Source organism: Coffea arabica, chromosome 7c (assembly GCF_036785885.1).
Source record: "Coffea arabica cultivar ET-39 chromosome 7c, Coffea Arabica ET-39 HiFi, whole genome shotgun sequence".
NCBI classification, from domain to species: domain Eukaryota; kingdom Viridiplantae; phylum Streptophyta; class Magnoliopsida; order Gentianales; family Rubiaceae; genus Coffea; species Coffea arabica.
Genome location: NC_092322.1, coordinates 20,565,900 through 20,587,866, shown reverse-complemented (window position 1 = coordinate 20,587,866; position 21,967 = coordinate 20,565,900). Strand labels below are relative to the sequence as shown.

Sequence of the window (21,967 nt, the reverse complement as noted above, 5' to 3'; positions counted from 1 at the left end):
TGTCCACCATTCTTTTTCTACAAAACTTATATATATATATATATATATATATATATATATATATATATATATGCTATGCCTCAAGAAAATTGAGTAGATATCAAACTGAAAAAAAAAATGCTAAGAAATAAGTTGCTTGTAGGTGGCCATTGGAGGTAGTCATATGACCATATTTGCATGTAATTATGATCTAAAACTTAATCAAACGAGTCGGAAGTGCTCTCCAAATTAAACTATCTTTCAATAAATTCCATTGCCTTTTATGAAGTAATTGCTAAAGAAAAAAAAATACCAAAATTGGAATGCAAAAAATCCACGCAATACAGATAGTTTAATACTTCAATAAAATTTTCGTTGATCCAAACCATATGGAGCTGACAATTCAACATAGATTTGATGTTTATTTAAAAAATTCTAACATTTTGGTCAATGTAAAAGTCCATTTGTCCCTCTGGCTACCATGTAAGCCCGAAATGTTGAGCTGAGGATTTGCCTTAAATCCAGCTCTTGAAATAAATGACCCATCGTCGCCCGGTGCTTTCATATGTCCACCGCGGGCACCACTATTGCCTCCGCCCTTAGACAAACCACTGCCACTAGATCTTCCATTCCCTCCTCCGTTGTCTCCACCGCCTTGCCGCCAGAACTGCCCCCTTTGCCACCCATTCTTAAGTTGCCATTAGGTAACAAGTTTGAAGTAATGCAGTAGTATAAATTGTGGTTCATTATCCAGATGATTATATCTCCCATCCTCCCAGAAAAAAAAGGCAAAGATTCATAAGTAGGACACTAAGTTAATTTTGTTAACGAGTGTTTTATTTTGGTTAAGATAATTATCATTCATGCTCAAATCAAAGATAGGATTAGAAATTTCAATTTAATTTGATCATAGAGCGGCCGCTACAAAAATCCTTTTTGGTTTTATCCAATTCAAGTTCGTAAAATTACATTAACCTCCCCTAAAGTTAAGGTTTTGGTAACGAAATCAGTCCAAATTAGAAAAAAATGCATTAAAAAAGTACTTTGAGAAGAGAGATAAAACATTTATTCCACAAATGCCCTTTATGCTTGTGTATAACTTGTATTGTAAAGGAATGAAAAACATATTAATAAAAGTAAGGGAAGGTAAGTACAAATAGTAAAGAACCAAAAATAAGTACCGACTAACTTTCTCTACAAAGTTAGATCAACAGCTAGTGCATTGGATTATGATGGCTATTTTTTAAGACCTTTACCATTTTGCATATAAAGGCAACAAAAAGCATTAAGATCGATCTCTTTTTCACTTCAAGCAGCAAAATTTGAGGTGGAAAAACAGTGATTTTGTGTAGATTTCTCACGTTGAAGGTAAAGTATAGGTGCAGAAAATATAGCCTTGTCAAACTACAGGAGGAAATCATAAAATTCACCCACATCCTTTAGCATCAAAAACAAATATTGCAAGTGTAATCGTAAGGAAACTGTGAAGATCTTTAAAGGTACAAAATATCCAGACAAATTACTGTTTGGTGTATCAATTTTTGAGAGCGAACAAATATTTGGTACATCAATTAGCACCATTTTGTAATTGCAAGTTACTGCTCATCATTAAAAAGTTTTCTAATAGGTATTTTCATTAATTAGTTACTAACAGTTAATTAGTACCCTAATTACTTAATTACTAGATGCTAGTTTCCAATAAGACATAATATCTTAGGGTACATAAGTAATTTTTCTCTAATTAAACACTATAAGGGAGGTTAGTGTCATTTTACAAATCTCAAGGGAGGTGAGTGAAATTGTTAGAAACCTCAAGAGACGTTTCTGAAATTATCCCTAAAAATAACAGAGAGACACGAGTAGTATGACAATTTACCGTGCCACAGAATTCAAGTGACAAGGACTGGCTTTGAGAACGATCCGAAGGGCTACCTTTCTGATCTAAATGCCTATCCCTAAACAACATGTCTATGCAAAGATAATAATGATTTGGAAAACATTTTTGTCTCAATCATCTGATTACCTGTCACATGCAGAGCTAAGCTAATGATTTGCCATTGCGACTTGGAAGGATTCAGGATAATTAAAGATAAATATGACATTAATGTCAATCTAATGCAGAGTCTACAAATTCAAACTGGTGCCAGGGCATATGATGAAGTATAGGATGATGACAATTTTATGGATGGAACATGGATTGAAAATTTCGGTTTCAAGACAAACTGAGAATACAAGGGACAAATAAAATCATATGTAAATTTTGTTCATTTTTTTTCTTTTTATAGCTATACAAATTCAACAGAGAGAGGACAAGAGTAGGTCCAAATTGCAAGTACAAAATTGTCATACCATAGTGACTCAGCATAGAAACTATCAGTGATCGAATACGGTTAACAAAAAAAAAAGGAAATCATTACTGCACACTTTAATAAGAAAGAGAACAAGGGCACATCATTATCGAGTCAAGAAATGCTACAAAACAGTATTTCCTCCCTCCCATTTTGATGGTTTTAGTTTTTTTTTTCAAATAGTTTAAAAAAATTAATTAACTTTATTTAAAAAGTGCATCTAATATATTATTTTTCTAAAATACTCCTTACATTAATATTAATAGTATAACTAAACATTATACCTTTACATTAATAGCAACAACAATATTGATGAAACACCATTCAAGGCATGAATCAAAACAATTAATGAATAAAATAGGTTATATTCATTGATAATAAAGTACATTAAATAAGGACATTTTAGAGAGGTTAAAAATTAACTATATTTTTTAACTAGAAAGTAGAATATAATTTGGGACAGATAAAAAAAAAGAAAACAAGGATATCAAAATGGGAAGGAGGGAATAGTATTTAGACAAATTCTCATCAAGGGTTTTGCGTGTCATTATCAGCAACAATTAGAACTCAATTTTAACTCACTGATTGTATATTATGTAGGCAAAAGTATAAAACTGCATAACATCAAATAATCATTAAGGTTCTTTGAACTCGACTTATTTTTAACAAGTAATGGAGGCGCAAACAATTAGTAAGACTTTAGTTATACAAGGCCAACTTTACAAAATGCCGAAGTTAACATGCTTACTGGCAGTGCATGTTTCACCTCCTTCTTTTGGATTAGAGTATTTAACACTAGAAGTAAGTACAGCTCTATTTGAAAAGGGAAAACTAAAATAACTAGGAAAAAAGAAGATATAATTAAGGGAATTTCTCAACACATTTAACATTCACATAACCTACCATATATATACACATACTAACAATTATTATCTTCTCTTGTATTTATATATTTTCCTAGTTAATATTGTCTGCCCTCCCTTTGTATTTATTTACTTTTCCTAAGTAATCTTATATTTTAAAAAATATGTATCTTAATGGTTGCCCTATAGACAAACCCTATAATGAACTTCATTTACCTTAAAAAGGAAAGCAGATTTGTGATTAAATAACAGAAGGATTTAAATAACGAGAGGAAAATATTGGCACATCTATTAGAAGTTTCATCTTGGACCTAGTATCCATTTGGACAAATAACGTTATTTGGACACACAAAACCCCACTTTATATTCCCCCTTGGATGTTCAAATGCAGCTCTCTTGCTGGACCAGTCCAAAATAAAGTTTTTCCACAATTACCTTATAATGGCAATATTATTAAGTTACACACTCAGAATCCTCTATCCATCGAAAACTAGTCCCTAGCCCAAATAGTTGTAGTGTTCGCAAGAAAATTGAAATCGAATTTGTGAGTAAATAATGGAAGGATTTAAATGACTAGGCATAAAATTAGGACATTAAATTTATTATGGCAATATTTCTAAGTGATGCTCAGAATCCCCAATTAACTAAAACGAGATCCTAGCCTAAATTGTAGTGCTTTACTTTCAAAATTGTTCTTTTAAGTCTCTCTATCGACTGACTCATTAAACCTAGCACAGTCACATAAACTTTGAAGCAAGAATTTCTTCAAAACAATATACGAAAGAAAAGAAAAGTTCTTGAGAGTGAGTTTAACATTGAGAGAGGAAGATGACAGAACTCCCAATTGAGATAGTGACTGACGTACTATCAAGGCTTCCTTTGAAAGCCCTTTTCAGATGCAAGTGTGTCTGCAAGACATGGTGCAACTTACTATCGGATTCTTGGTTCATGAAATTGTGCGAAACTAAGTGGAGAAAACTCCGTTTCTTTTACGTACAAGATTTAGCATGTTCCCGTGATGGAAATCGCTGTACCCTCCAATTTACATCCGCAGATGAAGAAGGCCGTAGCATTGTGCAAGATTCACCAAGGAAGGAAAATATTGCAGGGGTGGAGGAAACTACTATACGGGTGGAGGACGGAACATGGTGTTGGCCTCCTGCAACGGCCTACTGTGTATTTACAAAAGATACTTTGTATGTGGGATAACTGGGCCTTTTTATTTATGTAATCCTGTAACTCACCAATTTGTAATCCTCCCAGAGTGCTCTCCACAAACATGGGGTCATGCAATTGGTTTTGGACATGTACCTTCTACGGGAGAGTACAAGGTTGTGAGAATATTTGACGGGATTTTTATATTAATGCAAGTTTAAATCCGATTTTATACCCATTAAGTGCAAGTATACAGGCCGAAATCATAATATAGGGTATGTATCGGGTCGATCCCACGAGGAGCAATTTAAACAAGTACTAGTTCCTTATTTTTCTCTACTATTTAGACTTACAATAAATCTGAGCAAGAAAATTACAGTGCTATTGCCTACAACTCTGGTTTAATCAATGTTAAATGCAAATGGAGAAATTTCACTAAAGATTGAATCTAGGGATGTAGATTCCACTTATGGCATAAACAATACAAATGAATAGATTTACCTCTTGTTATTATTCTTGTTTAACCAGAGATTCATTTCCAATATTACCAAATCTTATTCTCATGATGAAATGGCCTAGAGCAAAACAGTTTTCCCTATTTTCATGGTGAAATACTACTACTACTCTGTTTTCTTTCATGAAATGTTAAGTAATCCATTTAAGTGTATCTCTATTTTCATGAACATACAACTTAAGCTCTACTCATGTGTTTCCATTGTTACTACCAATTCTCATTGAACAATAACAACTATAAACATGCTATTGGTGATCAAGCAATAACAAGTAATTTCTACCTGCACAAATAGACAAGTTAATACAAGATATAACAAGTGTAAATCACATTCAATTCATATTATTTACCCATAAGTTTCATCTACTCCCTAAATAAAGAAGTTTAGCTACTCATGAATGATTTAACAACCAAACTCACAAGTTTATTAATGCAAAACATTATAAAGTACAAGTACAAGAAAGATAAAAGAAAACTTAGCCAATTGATGGTGAAACCCTCCAATTTCTGCTATGTTCTTGTAAAAGATGATTACAAGTAAAAACTCCAAAATGCTTCTCAAGGAACTCCTAGCTAGAGAGGAAAACTAGTTACAAGAAGGAAAACTAGCTATGTATATCCTCTGACCTCTCCCAATGTCTCTGCATAAAAACTGCTCAGGAGCATCCATTTTTCCAAGTCAAATTCCACCTTTTGATTCCCAAATCTCAACTTTGTTAGGATAGTCAATAACCAATGTTTTTTACTTGAAAATAAACCATATTATCTACCCTTTTGTCTTCTGAAGCATGTGCACCGAATTCATTCACTCCAAATAGCTAAAAAGTTGTGTGAAAAGTGAGAAAAAACGGCTGTACCACTTGTAGAAAAGAGAGGCAAATCCGAGCCTCGAATCCGAGGGGTGAAGTTAGATCCGAGCTCAGATCAATGCTGATCCGAGGCCTTCTCTGAGGGATTCGAGCTCGGATCCTTTGTTCTCGAATACACTACTCCAGAAGTACAGACGAGGGCTCGGATCTTCCTTGATTCACACAACGAGGGCTGGTCTTTTTTCCAGTTTTTCACTTCTTTTCCTTTTTCTTCACTTTTGCTCCTAATTTCTTGTGTAATTTATCCTCTGGACGATCCTTACATTTCCTTCATCTCATGCATGAATTTCATACATCAATATCCTTCACAATTTCACAAAATTAACGCATTAATCCACTCATTTATCAAGTTTTGAACACTTAAACAATATTTAAGCAATTATCACCAAAAGAGTTCAAATATGGCTTTAATCTTCTCAAAACATACCAAAAGTTCATGCCAAACTTACACAAAATATACGTTAAATATTCACTTATCAAACTCCCCCACACTTGAATCGTTGCTTGTCCTCAAGTAATTTGCACAAAATTTATTTCAATGATTCGATAGATAAAATAATATGCGTACTTTTGTCAAATTTAATTCCTCAAAAACCTAGAAACCAATCATTATGCCATTTCTCAGATTACACTAAATACTCATAATATCAAGTTAAAGAAAGATAATTATGCCTTAATTTTAACAACTTCAAATCAATCTCTCATTCTATCCTAATTTCACGAATAAGTAAATCTCATAGTCAATTCTATGGCCTTCCTCATCCCATAACCATCAAAATTTTCATAACTAAGAGGGATTTATTCATACTTCATTTTACTTAAATAGTAGAAATGTCTTTTTACGCGAAAATCGACACTTTTAGGTGAAGATTCCCGATTACTCAACATTTCACTTATTCAAATTGCTAAGCATACTCTTAATTCCAATACCTTTTTACGCGAATGTAGACATTTGTAAATGCCAACCCCCGGTTACTTAGTATGTGAATTATTGGAGTAGAAAATAATATCAATATATATATATATATTTTTTTTTCTCCCTTTTTTTTAACAATAATTTTTTTTCTTTTCCCTCTGAGCAAAATTAAAGGAAGAATCTGGCCTTGTCTTGACTATATCAATCACTTACTTATAAAATTAAGTAAAAATGAGAAATATCATTAAACGTGCAAAATTTAAGCATAATTTTCCTTATTTAACCAAATATACTTCCTAAAATATACAAATCCTAATTGCATAATGACTAATTCCAAGTCAAATAAGGACTAAACTTTCCCAAAATACATATAACATTTTATCCAATGAAAGAATTAGACACTTAAAATTGAACATTTTGGCCATTAACTTGAAATATTGAAAAATATTTTAGAAAAAATTTTGACACAGTTTCCCCATAAAAATGGACAAAACTCCCTGTCAACAACCTCAATTTCAAGAAAATTAACCTCATGACAATATTTCCAAATATAAATCCAACATTTTTAAGCCATAGACAACTAAAATCATGCATTTCAAGACACAATCATCCATAAGATAAGGTAATCCCTCCCCCACACTTAAAATTCACAATGTCCTCATTGTAGAGGAAGGTAAAAGAAACTGAAACTTCCCTTAAATAGATGGTGATGCAATTTGAAGCTCTTAATCCTCACGATCATCCCAATTCTGGCCAAAGTGAAACAAAAGGTACGAAGAAACATAAGTAGCACAAGATGAGCCAAAAATAAAATAAAATCTACAAAATATATCTTAACAGAAGAAAAGACAAATAAAGAAATAAAAGATCCAATCCGTTAAGGAGCTTCATGGCTGCTCGGAACGAGGGTCTACTACCTCCTCTGCTCCATGAGGACCATGTGAGGTACCAATATGTCTCTCCTCCTGCTGAGGCATCGGAGTAGGTGACCGGCGGATATGAAAATAATCCTCGATCGCACGAAGACGGCGATCATGTCTGTCGAGTCGCTCTGTCATCATCCGCTCGGTCTGGTCAATGCGTTCGACGACTCGTGTCTCCATACATCAAATGGCATTGAGGAGCTCTTGCCACTTGGATCGCTGCGGAGGTGGTGGTCGTGCAACAGGAAGAGGAAGAGTCTGCTGTGCTTCCGTCTCTTGAGCATTCGCTTGTGGTTCAGTGTAAGATGGAGGCTGAGCGGAAGTTGATGCTTCTCCAGTGTCCCGAACTAGAGCAGTTCCAAAATCCGTAGGGATACCCAAAAATTTGAGTATCGAGGCACTGACCTCTTCGGTAGCCCTAGTGATAGTGGCTCGCTCGATTGCGAGAGGAACCTTGAGCTTCTCAAATAGAAGGGAGAGAAGGCGAGGGAACCCAAAGTAGGTTTCGCCGGCCCTCATTTGAGCGGTGGTCCGCACGTAGCTGATGATGATGCTGCACAGAGGTATTCCAGTTAGCTGGCGACCTACTCCGTTCATCATCTTGTCCAGGAAGTAGAGGTCACTGTTGCGGAGCTCTCGTTTTCCACTCCTTTTCGGTACCACATTGAAAGCAAAAAGATAGAATATCAAGTGGTACCGAGGTTCGAAAGAATCCGCATACACTATGAGCTTTTTAGAACTTTCTCGCTCACGGTATTGACCCTTAAAACGTGACACAGCTTCTCCTACTTGTCAAGGATCACATGCCTTGAATTCCTTGGTCAATTTCACGTCTTCTCCATCGTCCTTGAGTTTGACGAATTTGGCGATTGTATCCCGATTGAGAGCCACTCTTTTACCTCGAACCCACAAGACGATGAGGTTGCCACTGTGGCTCTGTTTGTTTTCTACATTGGCGTAGAATTCCCGGACCAGATTGGGGTAGTAATGCTTGGGCAATTGAAGGGTGTTCTCCCATCCGAGTCTCTTGAATGCCGTAGAGATGTGGTAGTGCACATTCACCTCCGGTGCCATGTGCTTTTCAATGATAATTTCCTTATCTAAGCTTGCTTCGTACCACTGTTGATTCTCGAGTGACGTGAATCTAGTGGTATCATAATCCGGAAGTGGCTCATCACGGCTAGTGAACGCTGTCTTACGCCGTGAGCGTGGAGGTGAGTCAGGTGAAGGGGAGTCCTCCACTGGTGTCTCCTCAAGTGAGGGAGTGCGTTCCTCGCTTGAAGAGGGGGAAGGAGTGCGAATAATAGCCCTTCTTGTGCGAACCATTGTGCCTATATCAAGAACAAGATCAATGCACATTAAAAGCAATCTAAATTTCTTGAAAATACATTTCAAAAAAAAATGTTGAAAAGTAAATTAAAAAAATTTCGGCAGAGTTTCCCCTTGTAAAAGGACAAAGCTCCCTGCCAACAATCAACAAATTGAAGCAAATACTCTGCTTAACACATTCTCAAATCCACTTTTAACATTTAGAAGATATATTTTCAATAAGGAAATCAACCCTCACATGATAAATCCAAATGTGTGAGATTTAAAATCATTTGCAAGCATAGAATATTATCTCAAAGTAAAATGGACTATCAAAGACAATGTGCTATTAAGTTAAGCCTTAATCATCAATTGAACACAATATCTCCTTATGCATTACGAAAAACATCCTCAATTCAAACAATTTTCAGCTTTTGTCTATTTCCCTCAAAGCAATACATAACAATCCACTATACTTGCTACAATTTATCATCAATTTGCATAAAAATGAACTTCATTTCAAATAGTCAAATACCAATTATACAAAGAAACAAGAAATTGCAAATACAAGTATAATGTGCTTTCATGAGAAAAATTATACAAAATTTATCACCATATTAACAAATTTCTCAATTCTAAACAAGCAAGCATTTCCAATGACATATACTAGCACAATGTAGCAAAATTATAGCCTTAAAATCCAACATATGTGCATTTCCCAAATTTGTAGAAAAATACAAAAAATTAAGAATTGAGAAATGTAAAATTTCAAAGAAAGTTGAAAATTGTTACCCCAAATGTGTAGAGTGATGATAAAGGAAGATGATAATGCAAAAACGAACAAGAAACAAACTCAAATCCGCCTCAAAATGGAAGAAATCAGTTCGGCCCTTTTGTTTCCTATTGATGATCAAAACCCACTTTTGATGATGTTTTGTGGTGAAATAGCTTGGGGTTTTTTTGATCAATTGAGGGTTGGGAAGATGTTTATGGTGAGAAATTAGATGATTGATGGATAAAATGGAAGATTAGAGAGAGAGGGCTAGGGTTTCGGGGAGAGAGAAAGAGAAGAAAGCTGAAAAATGAGGAACCGAGCCCTCGGTTCCAATCATATCGCGAACCGATCCGAGCTCGGATCGGTTCTATAAGTCCTCGGATCCGATAGGGGTTCGGATCCTCACCGCCAGAAGCACAGACGATCCCTCGTATATTTCTGGAAATTGTTGGATCCGAGCTCGGATCTAAGGATCCATGGTCGGATCCGTCTGGGTCTTTCGAATCCGAGGTCGGATCTGTCTTTTTCTGCACTAATTGCAGAAACTGCAATTTTTCAAACTTTTTCTCCCTTTTCTGGCCAATTCCAAAACACGCTTTGGATAAACTTTTTATCAATTCTAACCTTCGACGCACATGTAATATATCATAAACACATTATCCATCTTTTCAAAACACATCAAACACATTAAATACATATCAAATGAGTCCATGAGCATTTATAACCATGTTATCACCAAAACTCACTTGAATATACTTGAAATGCACAATGTATATCTGAATGGTATTGCTAAACACTTAAAGCACAATTTGGTAAGAAAACCTCCCTTTTTACACTTGTTCTTCAAGTGTACTTCCAAAATGGATGATAAAACTCCGGTACCTCCTACAAACAAGTGAAATATATCTAATTAGTCAATTAAATCACACTAAAATGTAAGAAACACATAAAAACATACAACTACAATATTATTATTGGGTTGTCTCCCAACAAGCGCTTTGTTTAGAGTCGTTGAGCTCGACTCTCCTATAGCTCTTTTAACTCCCCATTGCGTTTCCTAAGGAGTAAATTACTCCTTTAGGAACCTTTTCTCCAGCCAAATAGAGCTTCAATCTTTGACCATTTACTTTGAATGGGGCACCATTTTCTCCTTTTATTTTCACTGCTCCATAAGGAAACATACGAACCACTTCAAATGGCCCGGACCATCGAGACTTAAGCTTTCCAGGGAATAATTTAAGTCTTGAGTTAAACAATAACACCTTTTGCCCTTCTTCAAAATGTTTAGGAAGAATATGTTTATCATGCCAAAATTTCACTGTTTCTTTATAAATCTTGGCATTCTCATACGAGGTTAACCGTGATTCCTCCAATTCACTCAAATCGAGCATTCTCTTTTCACCTGCAGATTTAAAATCAAAATTAATAGTTTTAATGGCCCAATAAGCTTTATGTTCTATTTCTACAGGTAAATGACACGCTTTGCCATAAACAAGTTTATTTGGAGACATTCCCAATGGCGTTTTAAATGCCGTTCTATACGCCCATAAAGTATCTTCAAGCTTGTTTGTCCAATCCTTTCTCGATCGGTTGACCGTTTTCTCCAAAATGTTTTTAATTTCCCGGTTGGCCAACTCAGCTTGACCATTAGCTTGAGGGTGATAAAAGAGTGACTTTTTATGCCTGCATCCATATTTAAGCAACAAAGTGTCAATAATTTTATTACAAAAATGCTTACCTTCATTGCTTATTATTGCCTTTGGGACTCCAAACCTGCAAAATATGTTCCGTTTAAGGAACTTAAGCACAACTTTAGCATAATTAGTTTGTGAAGGAATGGCCTTCACCCATTTAGAGACATAATCAACTGCTAAAAGAATGTACTTATTATTATATGAGCTAAGAAATGGTCCCATAAAATCAATGCCCCAAACGTCAAATAACTCAACTTCCAAATATGTAGTCAAATGCATTTCATTCTTTCTTGAGATATTACCAGTTCTTTGGCATTGATCGCAACTTTTAACCCAATTTCTAGTGTCTCGGTATATAGTAGGCCAATAAAATCCAGATTGCCATATCTTTGCTAGAGTTTTAGTTGTACTAAAATAACCTCCCGTTTCAAGAGTATGACAATGCATTAGAATACTATGTACTTCTTCCTCCGGAACATATTTTCTAATTATTCCATCTGCACAATATTTATAAAAGAACGGTTCCTCCCAAAAGTAATGTTTAGCATCATTTAAGAATTTTTTCCTTTGATGAGAATTCAAATCACTTGGTATCACTCCACTAACTACAAAGTTAACTAGATCAGCATACCATGGTGACTTATAAATTGCCATTAAAAACTCATCTAAAAATTCTTCTTTAATGGATGAATGGTCTTCTTGAGGTATATTTTTCAGTCGAGAAAGATGATCAGCAACTAAGTTCTCGGATCCTTTTTTATCTTTGATTTCCAAATCAAATTCCTGTAATAATAAAATCCATCGAATTAGTCGAGGTTTTGCATCTTTCTTATTTAATAAATATTTGAGTGCTGCATGGTTGGTATAAATGATAACTTTAGATTCTACTAAGTACGATCTAACTTATCCAATGCAAAAATCACTGCTAGCAACTCCTTCTCTGTTGTTGCATAGTTAACTTGGGTTTCATTCAACATTTTACTTGCATAATAAATGACATGAAGTCGCTTATCATGTTTTTGCCCAATAACAACTCCAACTGCAAAATCATTTGCATTACACATCAATTCGAATGGTAAGCTCCAGTCCGGTGATGCTATTATAGGTGCGGAGACAAGTTCCTTTTTCAACCTATTAAAAGCAAGTAAACACTCATCATTAAAGTGAAAAGAAACATCTATTGCAAGTAATTCACATAAAGGTTTAGCAATTTTTGAGAAATCCTTAATAAACCGCCGATAAAATCCCACGTATCCAAGAAAGCTGCGAATTCCTTTCACATTGATAGGTGGAGCCATTCTCTCAATAACCTCTATCTTGGCTTGATCTACTTCAATACCTTCTGAAGAAATTTTGTGGCCTAGCACAATACCCTCACGAACCATGAAGTAACATTTTTCCCAATTGAGTACAAGGTTTGTTTCTTTATATTTCTGCAAAATTAGATCTAAATTGTTAAGACAATCATCATAAGTAAATCCAAATACAGAAAAATCATCCATGAAGATTTCCATAATTTTCTCATTAAAATCAAAGAAAATTGCCATCATGCATCATTGGAAGGTGGCCGGTGCATTGCACAGTCCAAAAGGCATCCTTCGAAATCCAAAAGTGTCGTAAGGACAAGTGAATGTAGTTTTCTCTTGATCTTCCGGTGCAATGGCTATTTGATTGTATCCTGAAAAATTATCCAAGAAACAATAAAATTCATATCCGGCCAATCTTTCTGCCATTTGATCAAGAAAAGGAAGAGAGAAATGATCTTTTCTAGTAGCTGTATTCAGTTTTCTATAATCTATACAAACTCGCCACCCAACTACAACTCTAGATGGAATCATTTCATCATTTTTACCATGTACTATGGTTATCCCTCCTTTCTTTGGCACTACATGTATAGGAGAAATCCAAATACTATCAGAAATTGAAAAAATTATACCTGCATCCAACCATTTAAGGATTTCTACTCTTACCACTTCTTTCATATTTGGATTTAACTTTCTTTGAGTCTCAACCATCGGTTTAGAGTTTTCTTCTAACAAAATTCGTGCATACAAATAGTTGGACTGATTCCCTTGATATCAGAAATCGTCCATCCTATAGCCTTTAAATACTTCCTCAAAACACGTAAGAGTTTGCCTAGTTGTTCCTCATCTAGTGCAGAATTTACAATCACCGGCAATGTATCTTTTTCTCCAAAAAACGCATATTTGAGGTGTTTAGGCAGTGGCTTAAGTTCAAGCTGTGGTACTTGCTCACATGATGGTGGAGGTAGCCCTTTGCTCAGTCCTAACTCCTCATATGCATTTCTCCTTTTGAAAGGAACCTGTGCCTGCAAAAATTCAACCATTTCTTGAACTTGTTCCTCTTGTAAACCTATACCATGAAGACAAAGTTCAAGAGAATCGTCATCAAGATTAAATTGACTCATCTCTAATGCCAATTCATCACATATGTCAACCGAATAAACATGGTCAGTAAAAGAGGGATATTTTTCCACTCTACTCAAATCAAATTCCACTTCCTCTTCACCGATTTGAAACTTGAACTTACCTCTTTTGACATCTATTATTGTACCTGCAGTGGCCAAAAATGGTCTACCAAGTATAATAGGTACATTTACATCTTCCTCTATGTCTAAAACAACAAAATCAAGAGGAATAATGAATTTCTGCACTTTAATGAGCACATTCTCCAATATGCCCATTGGATGTCTAATAGACCTGTCAGCCAATTGCAAGGAAATGTTAGTATGTTTTAACTCTTTCAACCCCAATTGCCTAGCCACAATTAAAGGGATCAATGAAACACTTGCACCAAGGTCACAAAGTGTTTTAGAAAATTCCACATTACCAATAGTGCAAGGAACTGTGAAACTCCCTGGATCTTTCAACTTTGGTGGCAATTTGTTTTGTATAATGGCACTACATTCTTCCGTTAATGCAATTGTCTTGCTATCTACTAACTTCTTTCTCTTAGGCATTATCTTCTTGAGAAACTTTGCGTATGAAGGAATCTACAATATAGCATCAACAAAAGGTATATTAATATGTAATTGTTTGAAAATGTTGACAAACTTTTCAAATTCTTTGTCATTTCTTGAAGGCTTCAATCTTTGAGGGAATGACACCGGTGGAGGAATTGGTGTTGTATCTCCCATTTGTGGGTCATTTTCTTCCACATTTTCTTTCCCCTTAATTTTCTTGCCATCCTCTCCTAATTCACTCAATTGCTTGTTCTCTTTTCTTTCACATTCTCTCTCATTTTCAACTACTGGTGGCTTACCTACATCCTTACCACTACGGAAGGTTATATAGCCTTCACATGCTCCCTTGGGTTCACCTCAGTCTTACTAGGTAAATCCCCTTGGTTGCGATTGTTAACTGCATTTGCAATTTTTCCTAATTGGATCTCAACATTTCTGTACATATTAGTGAGTTGGTCCATCCGTCCCTCAATTCTTTCAAACCGTTGAGTAGTGGCACTGGCTAACTTTTCAATTTTATCATTTGATACATTCGCTAGCTTCTCAATTGCCAACTCCCAAGCTGGTTTGGACTCCTAAAGTGGTTACTTCGGTTGAAAATCCGGTGGATTAACTGGTCTTTGTTGGTTCGCTTGATCCTTCCCTCCAAAATTCGGGTGATTACGCCATCCTGAATTATAGGTATTGGAGTATGGATTGTTTTGGGGTGGACGGTTATAATTGTTGAGTTATTGAATCTATTCGCTGCTAGAACACATAGAATCATCATGATCTCCACCGCAAGTAGTACAACATGCAACAACTACTCCTTGATTAGAGCTAGAACCAATGTGCCTATTAAGTGTCTTAACCACATTATCCATTTTTACACTTAACATATTCAAGGTATCTACTTCGAGCATACCTGCGGTTCTCCTTGTATTACCTCGTTCATTTGCCCATTGGTAGTTGTTAGCAGACATTTTTTCAATCAATTGTTGAGCTTCTTCGGCTGTTTTTCCCATAATGCTCCTCCCGCTGCCGCATCTACATGTGTCTTTGTTGGATAGGTGAGACCATTGTAAAATGTTTGGACTACTAGCCAATCTGGTAAACCATGATGAGGACATCTTCATTGCAATTCCCGATAGCGCTCCCAAGCTTCATACAATATCTCTCCTTCCTGTTGAGAGAAACTAGTTATATCCATTCTGAGTTTTGCAGTTTTTCCAGGTGGAAAGAATTTATTGAGAAAAGTCTTAACTAATTCTGCCCAAGTGGTAAAAGTATTTGGAGGATAAGATTGTAACCAAGCCTTGGCCTTGTCCCTTAGTGAGAATGGAAACAATCGAAGTTTAATTGCATCATCACTAACATCATTAAACTTAATTGTTTCCCAGATTTCAAGAAAATGTTGACAAGTGAGAATTTGGATCTTCAGTAGCATTACCTCCGTATTGAGATTGTTGTACCATTTAAATTAGTGATGGTTTAATCTCAAAATTATTGGCATTTACCGTTGGCCTTGAAAAGATAGTTTGAGAACCTTGTGTTCCCGGTAAAGCAAAATCTCGTAGAATTCGCCTATTTTGGTCATTTTTCGCTATTTCTTCCTCAAATGGTAATTCTATCAAAATTTCCTCTATCGATTGCCAAACCACTTGTTCCTCTTGCTGTGGTGTATCCCTCATTTGTCTATGTAAAGTCCTTTCTATTTCTGGATCAAAAGGTGCTACTTCTCGAGATGTCTGGTGCATACACTGCAAACAGAAACAAGAAAGATTATGTAACTTTTATTTATCAAAAACTGATTAAAATGTTAAGCTAGCTATAAACAACTCAACTAAAAATAAAGATGTCTAAATTAATAGAGATGATTAGGTTCTAATATTGCCGCTCCCTGGCAACGGCGCCAAAAATTTGATGAAATTTTTATATCAATGCAAGTTTAAATTCGATTGTATACCCGTTGACTGCAAGTATACAGGCCGAAATTGTAATATAGGGTATGTATCGGGTCGATCCTACGAGAAGCAATTTAAACAAGTACTAGTCCCTTATTTTCCTCTATTATTTAGACTTACAATAAATCTGAGCAAGAAAATTATAATGCTATTACCTATAACTCTGGTTTAATCAATGTTAAATGCAAATGGAAAAATTTCACCAAAGATTGAATCTAGGGATGTAGATTCCACTTATGGCATAAACAATACAAATGAATAGATTTACCTCTTGTTATTATTCTTGTTTAACCAGAGATTCATTTCCAATATTACCAAATCTTATTCTCATGATGAAATGGCCTAGAGCAAAACAGTTTTCCCTATTTTCATGGTGAAATACTACTACTACTCTGTTTTCTTTCATGAAATGTTAAATAATCCACTTAAGTGTATCTCTGTTTTCATGAACATACAACTTAAGCTCTATTCATGTGTTTCCATTGTTACTACCAATTCTCATTGAACAATAACAACTATAAACATGCTATTGGTGATCAAGCAATAACAAGTAATTTCTACCTGCACAAATAGACAAGTTAATACAAGATATAACAAGTGTAAATCACATTCAATTCATATTATTTACCCATAAGTTTCATCTACTCCCTAGATAAAGAAGTTTAGCTACTCATGAATGATTTAACAACCAAACTCACAAGTTTATTAATGCAAAACATCATAAAGTACAAGTACAAGAAAGATAAAAGAAAGCTTAGCCAATTGATGGTGAAACCCTCCAATTTCTGCTATGTTCTTGTACAAGATGATTACAAGTAAAAACTCCAAAATGCTTCTCAAGGAACTCCTAGCTAGAGAGCAAAACTAGTTACAAGAAGGAAAACTAGCTACGTATATCCTCTGACCTCTCCCAATGTCTCTACATAAAAACTGCTCAGGAGCATCCATTTTTCCAAGTCAAATTCCACCTTTTGATTCCCAAATCTCAACTTTGTTAGGATAGTCAATAACCAATGTTTTTGACTTGAAAATAAACCATATTGTCTGCCCTTTTGTCTTCTGAAGTATATGCATCGAATTCACTCACTCCAAATAGCTGAAAAGTTGTGTGAAAAGTGAGAAAAAACGGTTGTACCACTTGCAGAAAAAAGAGGCAAATCCGAACCTCGGATCCGAGGGGTGAAGTTAGATCCGAGCTCGGATCAATGCTGATCCAAGGCCTTCTCTGAGGGATCCGAGCTCGGATCCTTTGTCCTCGGATACACTACTCCAGAAGTACATACGAGGGCTCGGATCTTCCTTGATTCACACGGATCCGAGCTCGGATCCGTGCTGGTCTTTTTTTCAGTTTTTCACTTCTTTTCCTTTTTCTTCACTTTCGCTCCTAATTTCTTGTGTAGTTTATCCTCTGGGCGATCCTTACATTTCCTTTATCTCATGCATGAATTTCATACATTAATATCCTTCACAATTTCACAAAATTAACACATTAATCCACTCATTTATCAAGTTTTGAACACTTAAACAATATTTAAGCAATTATCACCAAAAGAGTTCAAATATGGCTTTAATCTTCTCAAAACATACCAAAAGTTCATGCCAAACTTGTACAAAATATACGTTAAATATTCACTTATCAATATTCATTACAGAATTTGTGCACGGAGACGGCATAGACGGTGATTTCGGTTGTGAAATCTTTAGCATTTGACATGAAGGTAATTATTATTCATCATCAGATTCTTGGAGAGTCATTAATCGATCCAAGTGCCCATATCCAATTCGTAATACCGTTGTTTTTGTTAATTTGGTTTCAAATTGTTTGTTTTGCCAAGAGGGAGCGATTGGGACACTGGAGCATGTGTTCGCAGAGGGTCAAGTTGCAAAGGATATATGGAGTTATTTTGGTAGGATTTGTGGAGTAACACAACTTGGCTCATCACTACGGGCATGGCTAACGGCCTGGTAGTTGTTTTCCCCTTGGCATGCGGTAAGACGGTTCCTTTTCTTGGTTCTTCCTAGTTTTATATGTTGGCATATTTGGAAGGATCGGAGCGTTGCATACTACGAAAGAAGGCAGATGACAGTGGTGAGGATTTGTCATGCCATTTTGTTAGACGTGATAGGGGTGGTTGAGATTCAGTTTAAACAGAGACTTGGGGTGCACATGTTTCTTCAGCTGTATGAGTGGACAACCCAATAGCCATCGCGTTATAGTTTTCACCTGGTACGGTGGAAGGCGAAACAGGCGGGATTGCTAACACTAAATACAGATGGATGCTCCAAGGGAAATCCAGGAGTGAATGGTGGTGGGGGAATACTACGTGACTCATCGGGATTGCCATTATTTGCGTTCTCAACTTACTTTGGGGAACTTTCGAGTTTGCGTGCAAAGGCATTGGCCCTGGCAATGGGGCTTCGTTTGTGCTTTTAGAAGGGGTTTAGCGATGTAAGTATTCAAGTGGATTCCCTAGTTCTCGTTGGGATTCTTCAACGGTGTCTCCATTGCCCGTGAGTGATACGATGGGAGGTAGACCAAATTTGGGGCATGATTACCGATGTGGCATGATTTTCTCATTGCTACAGAGAAGCAAATAGGGTGACGGATAGTTTGGCAAATGTGGGTGCGTCCAGCCATAACCGGAATGTCACCATTTATGATGATTTCAATGCAATTCTAAGACAAACGAGAGGGGAAATTCGCATAGACAGGTTAGGCATGCCTTCCTTCAGGCGGAGGAAAGTGGGCTAACCTAGGAGGTTGGCTAATTCGGAATTCTTTAGAAACAAGAAGCACATAAAATTACTGCTTCAGATACCGGAGATGATGCTCTCGTACCAGTTGCTTTGATCTTCATCAATTGGGATTCCAAACTTTCGTAGAGTTAAAATGTAGCAAGTGTCATGTGATATTTTTCTTGAATTTGGGTCTGTTGGCAGGGAGTTTCGTCCATTTATAAGGGAAAATTCTGCCAAAATTTTCTTAAAATAAATAAAATATTTCATTTAAAAAAAATCTTAATAAATGTATATTCATATGTATTTGATGTTTCAAATATATCTAACAAGAAAATATAAAGAAATTAGAACAATCAAGTAGCAATTTATATTATTTAATGAGCGTTAACAAGTTTAGAATTAAAATTATGCACTTAATTGAAAAATTACACTAAACTTTAAAACAATATTTATAAAGTATGAAATATTTGAGGTATATTAATAATTTTTAACAACCTAGGGGTCAAAATATAATATTGAAGAAGTTTGAGTTTTTTTTTTAAATGCTTGATTGAACAGGAAAATCTGGTTTTTATTTGCAGATGTAAATTCATACACAACACGGGAATTCTTACACAACACTACCTTTTTATTTGCAGATGTAAATATGACGGTACAGCGATTTCCATCGCGGGAAAATGGTACATCTTCTACGTAAAAGAAACGAAGTTCTTTTCTCCAGTAGTCTCCCGCAATTTCATGAACCAAGAATTCTATAATAAGTTTGCACCCTGTCTTGCAAACACACTAGCAATTGGAGATGGTTTTGAAAGGAACCCTTGATAGCATACCACTCAGCACCTCAATTGGTAGTTCCGCCATTTCAACAGTTTCGAAGATTATTCTTGCTTTAAAGTATATAGTGAGGGCTCTAGAGTTTTATGAGTCAATAAATAGTGATACTCAAAGGACAATTTAAAAAGAAAACCACTACAATTTTTGGGCTAGGATCTCGTTTTCAATTCACAGAGGATTCTGAGCTTCACTTAGAAATATTACCATTATAAGGTAAATGTCCCAATTTTTTCCTTGTCATTTGAATCTTTCCGTTATTTAATAACAAATTCGCTTTCAATTTAAGGTACACTACTAGTCTACAATTACTATTTGGGCTTGGGACTGGGTTTCGATTAATATAGGGTTCTGAGTATCACTTAATAATATTGCCATTATAAAGTAAATGTGGAAAAAATTTAGGGCAAATTACTCTTTACCCTCCTGTGGTATAGCTAATTTTCACATAATCTCTTATAGTTTTGAAAGTTATATATAACTCCCTCATAATTTGGATTAAAGTGTCAAAGTAACGGAACCTATTAAAATATCAAAATTACCCTTATGTAAAAACTAAAATGGCTGAAATGATCAAAATATATAAATATAATATGTATGACACTCTAACCCTGTATGATTTTTTATTTTACCATATAGTTTAGTACTTTACCATATAACCTCCTTCTGGTCAATATATATACATAATCCCACTGTGGTTAATAAATAATTTTTAACTTTAAATAAAGATATTTTTGACTGACTCCGTTATGGACTGCAAATTTTGTCATTTTGACACTTTAATCCAAACTATATGGGGATTATGTATAATTTTTGAAATCATACGGGGTTATGTAAATAAGCACTAAACCATAGGGAGATAAAGTATAATTTACCCAAAAATTTATTTTGGATCGGTACAAAAAGAGAGCTCTATTGGGACACACAAGGTGAAATGTGATTTGGCAAGTCGGGTTTTTTATACGTCCAAATGGTCTTGTGTGTACAAATGGATACCAAGCCCAAGACAAAATTTTTGGTGGAAGTGCCAATTTTTTTCCTTGTTATTTGAATCCTTTGTTATTTAATCACATATCTACTTTCATTTTTTAAGTTAAATAAATTCACTATGTCTTTTTTTCCCTTTAATCACATATCTGCTATTTCTCTGTGTAGAATCACGCAGTAATTTCTTTAGCCAAATTTGTAGTCCTGCATTAAAAACTAGTTCTAATTATAAACCACACTACTGATGTTGTCCTTACAATGGCAACAAAGTAACAAGAAGCTAGACTAGATTTGAACCAAAGTTACTGGAAACACTTCTTATCCTTTTTCTTAATCTTTTTCCAAATATAGAGCATCCTCTAGACACTTCATCAGCTGCAGTTGCTGCAGAAAACACTAAGTACAGAGCATCAAGCTTTGAACCATAACATTGACAAAAAAGGCATTACCTTAAATAGCTAAAGCCAAAGCTTACTAGCTTCAAACTTCACTAATTATCATCTCCAGACCCCCCTGCTCCACCTTGTCCAACATGGGGAAATATTTATCGCCTTCAAGTCGAATGCTAAACATCTCACAACTAACATGAATTAACGTTTGTATCGCCTTGATACGCGCCTTGTGGGGTAAATACACTCCTATGGAGGGTACATGCCCAATCCAATTGCAAGACCACATGTTTGTTGAGAGCCATCTGGGAGGGTTACAAGTTTGTGAACGTTACATAGATAAAGAGGCCTAGTTTCTCTTTTTGTAGGCACATACAAGGCCATTGCAAATGGCCAACATGATGTAACATCCACGCATCCCATGCAATATTTACCTTAGTGAATTCTTGCACAATACTAGCTACAGCCTTCTTTATCTGCGGATGTAAATTGAAGGGTTCAGCTACTTCTATCATGAGCACATGCTACATCTTCTACGTAAAAGAAATGAAATTCTTTTGTACCTTTAAACCCCCGAAATTTCACAAACCAAGAATCCGATAATAAGTTGCACCGTGTCTTGCAGCTCCTCGCCTTCAAACCCAACCATTCTTTAGTGTGGTAGCCATCATTGACAGATGCACAGATATTTTGAGGGAAATTGGATTCAATGTGGATAGGGAGAGGAGCTGGAAAAAGGTTTTGATGCAGAGGG

The 21,967-nt window shown here is 35.6% G+C and overlaps 1 protein-coding gene and 1 non-coding gene across 2 annotated transcripts; one reads left to right on the top strand and one right to left on the bottom strand.

The window, feature by feature from the left end:
- Positions 1–10,684: 10,684 nt before the first annotated feature.
- On the bottom strand, positions 10,685–21,862 carry LOC140010592 (uncharacterized). Its single transcript, XM_072057891.1, has 6 exons — positions 21,803–21,862; positions 21,648–21,689; positions 15,821–16,063; positions 13,394–14,354; positions 12,245–12,788; positions 10,685–11,330 (listed from the first exon to the last, which is right to left on the bottom strand). Exons 1-6 carry the CDS (start codon positions 21,860–21,862, stop codon positions 10,685–10,687), a joined length of 2,496 nt encoding a protein of 831 aa, XP_071913992.1.
- On the top strand, positions 15,416–15,522 carry LOC113733590 (small nucleolar RNA R71). The gene has a single exon (XR_003459094.2). It is a non-coding gene; the product is annotated as a small nucleolar RNA R71 (small nucleolar RNA).
- Positions 21,863–21,967: the final 105 nt, after the last annotated feature.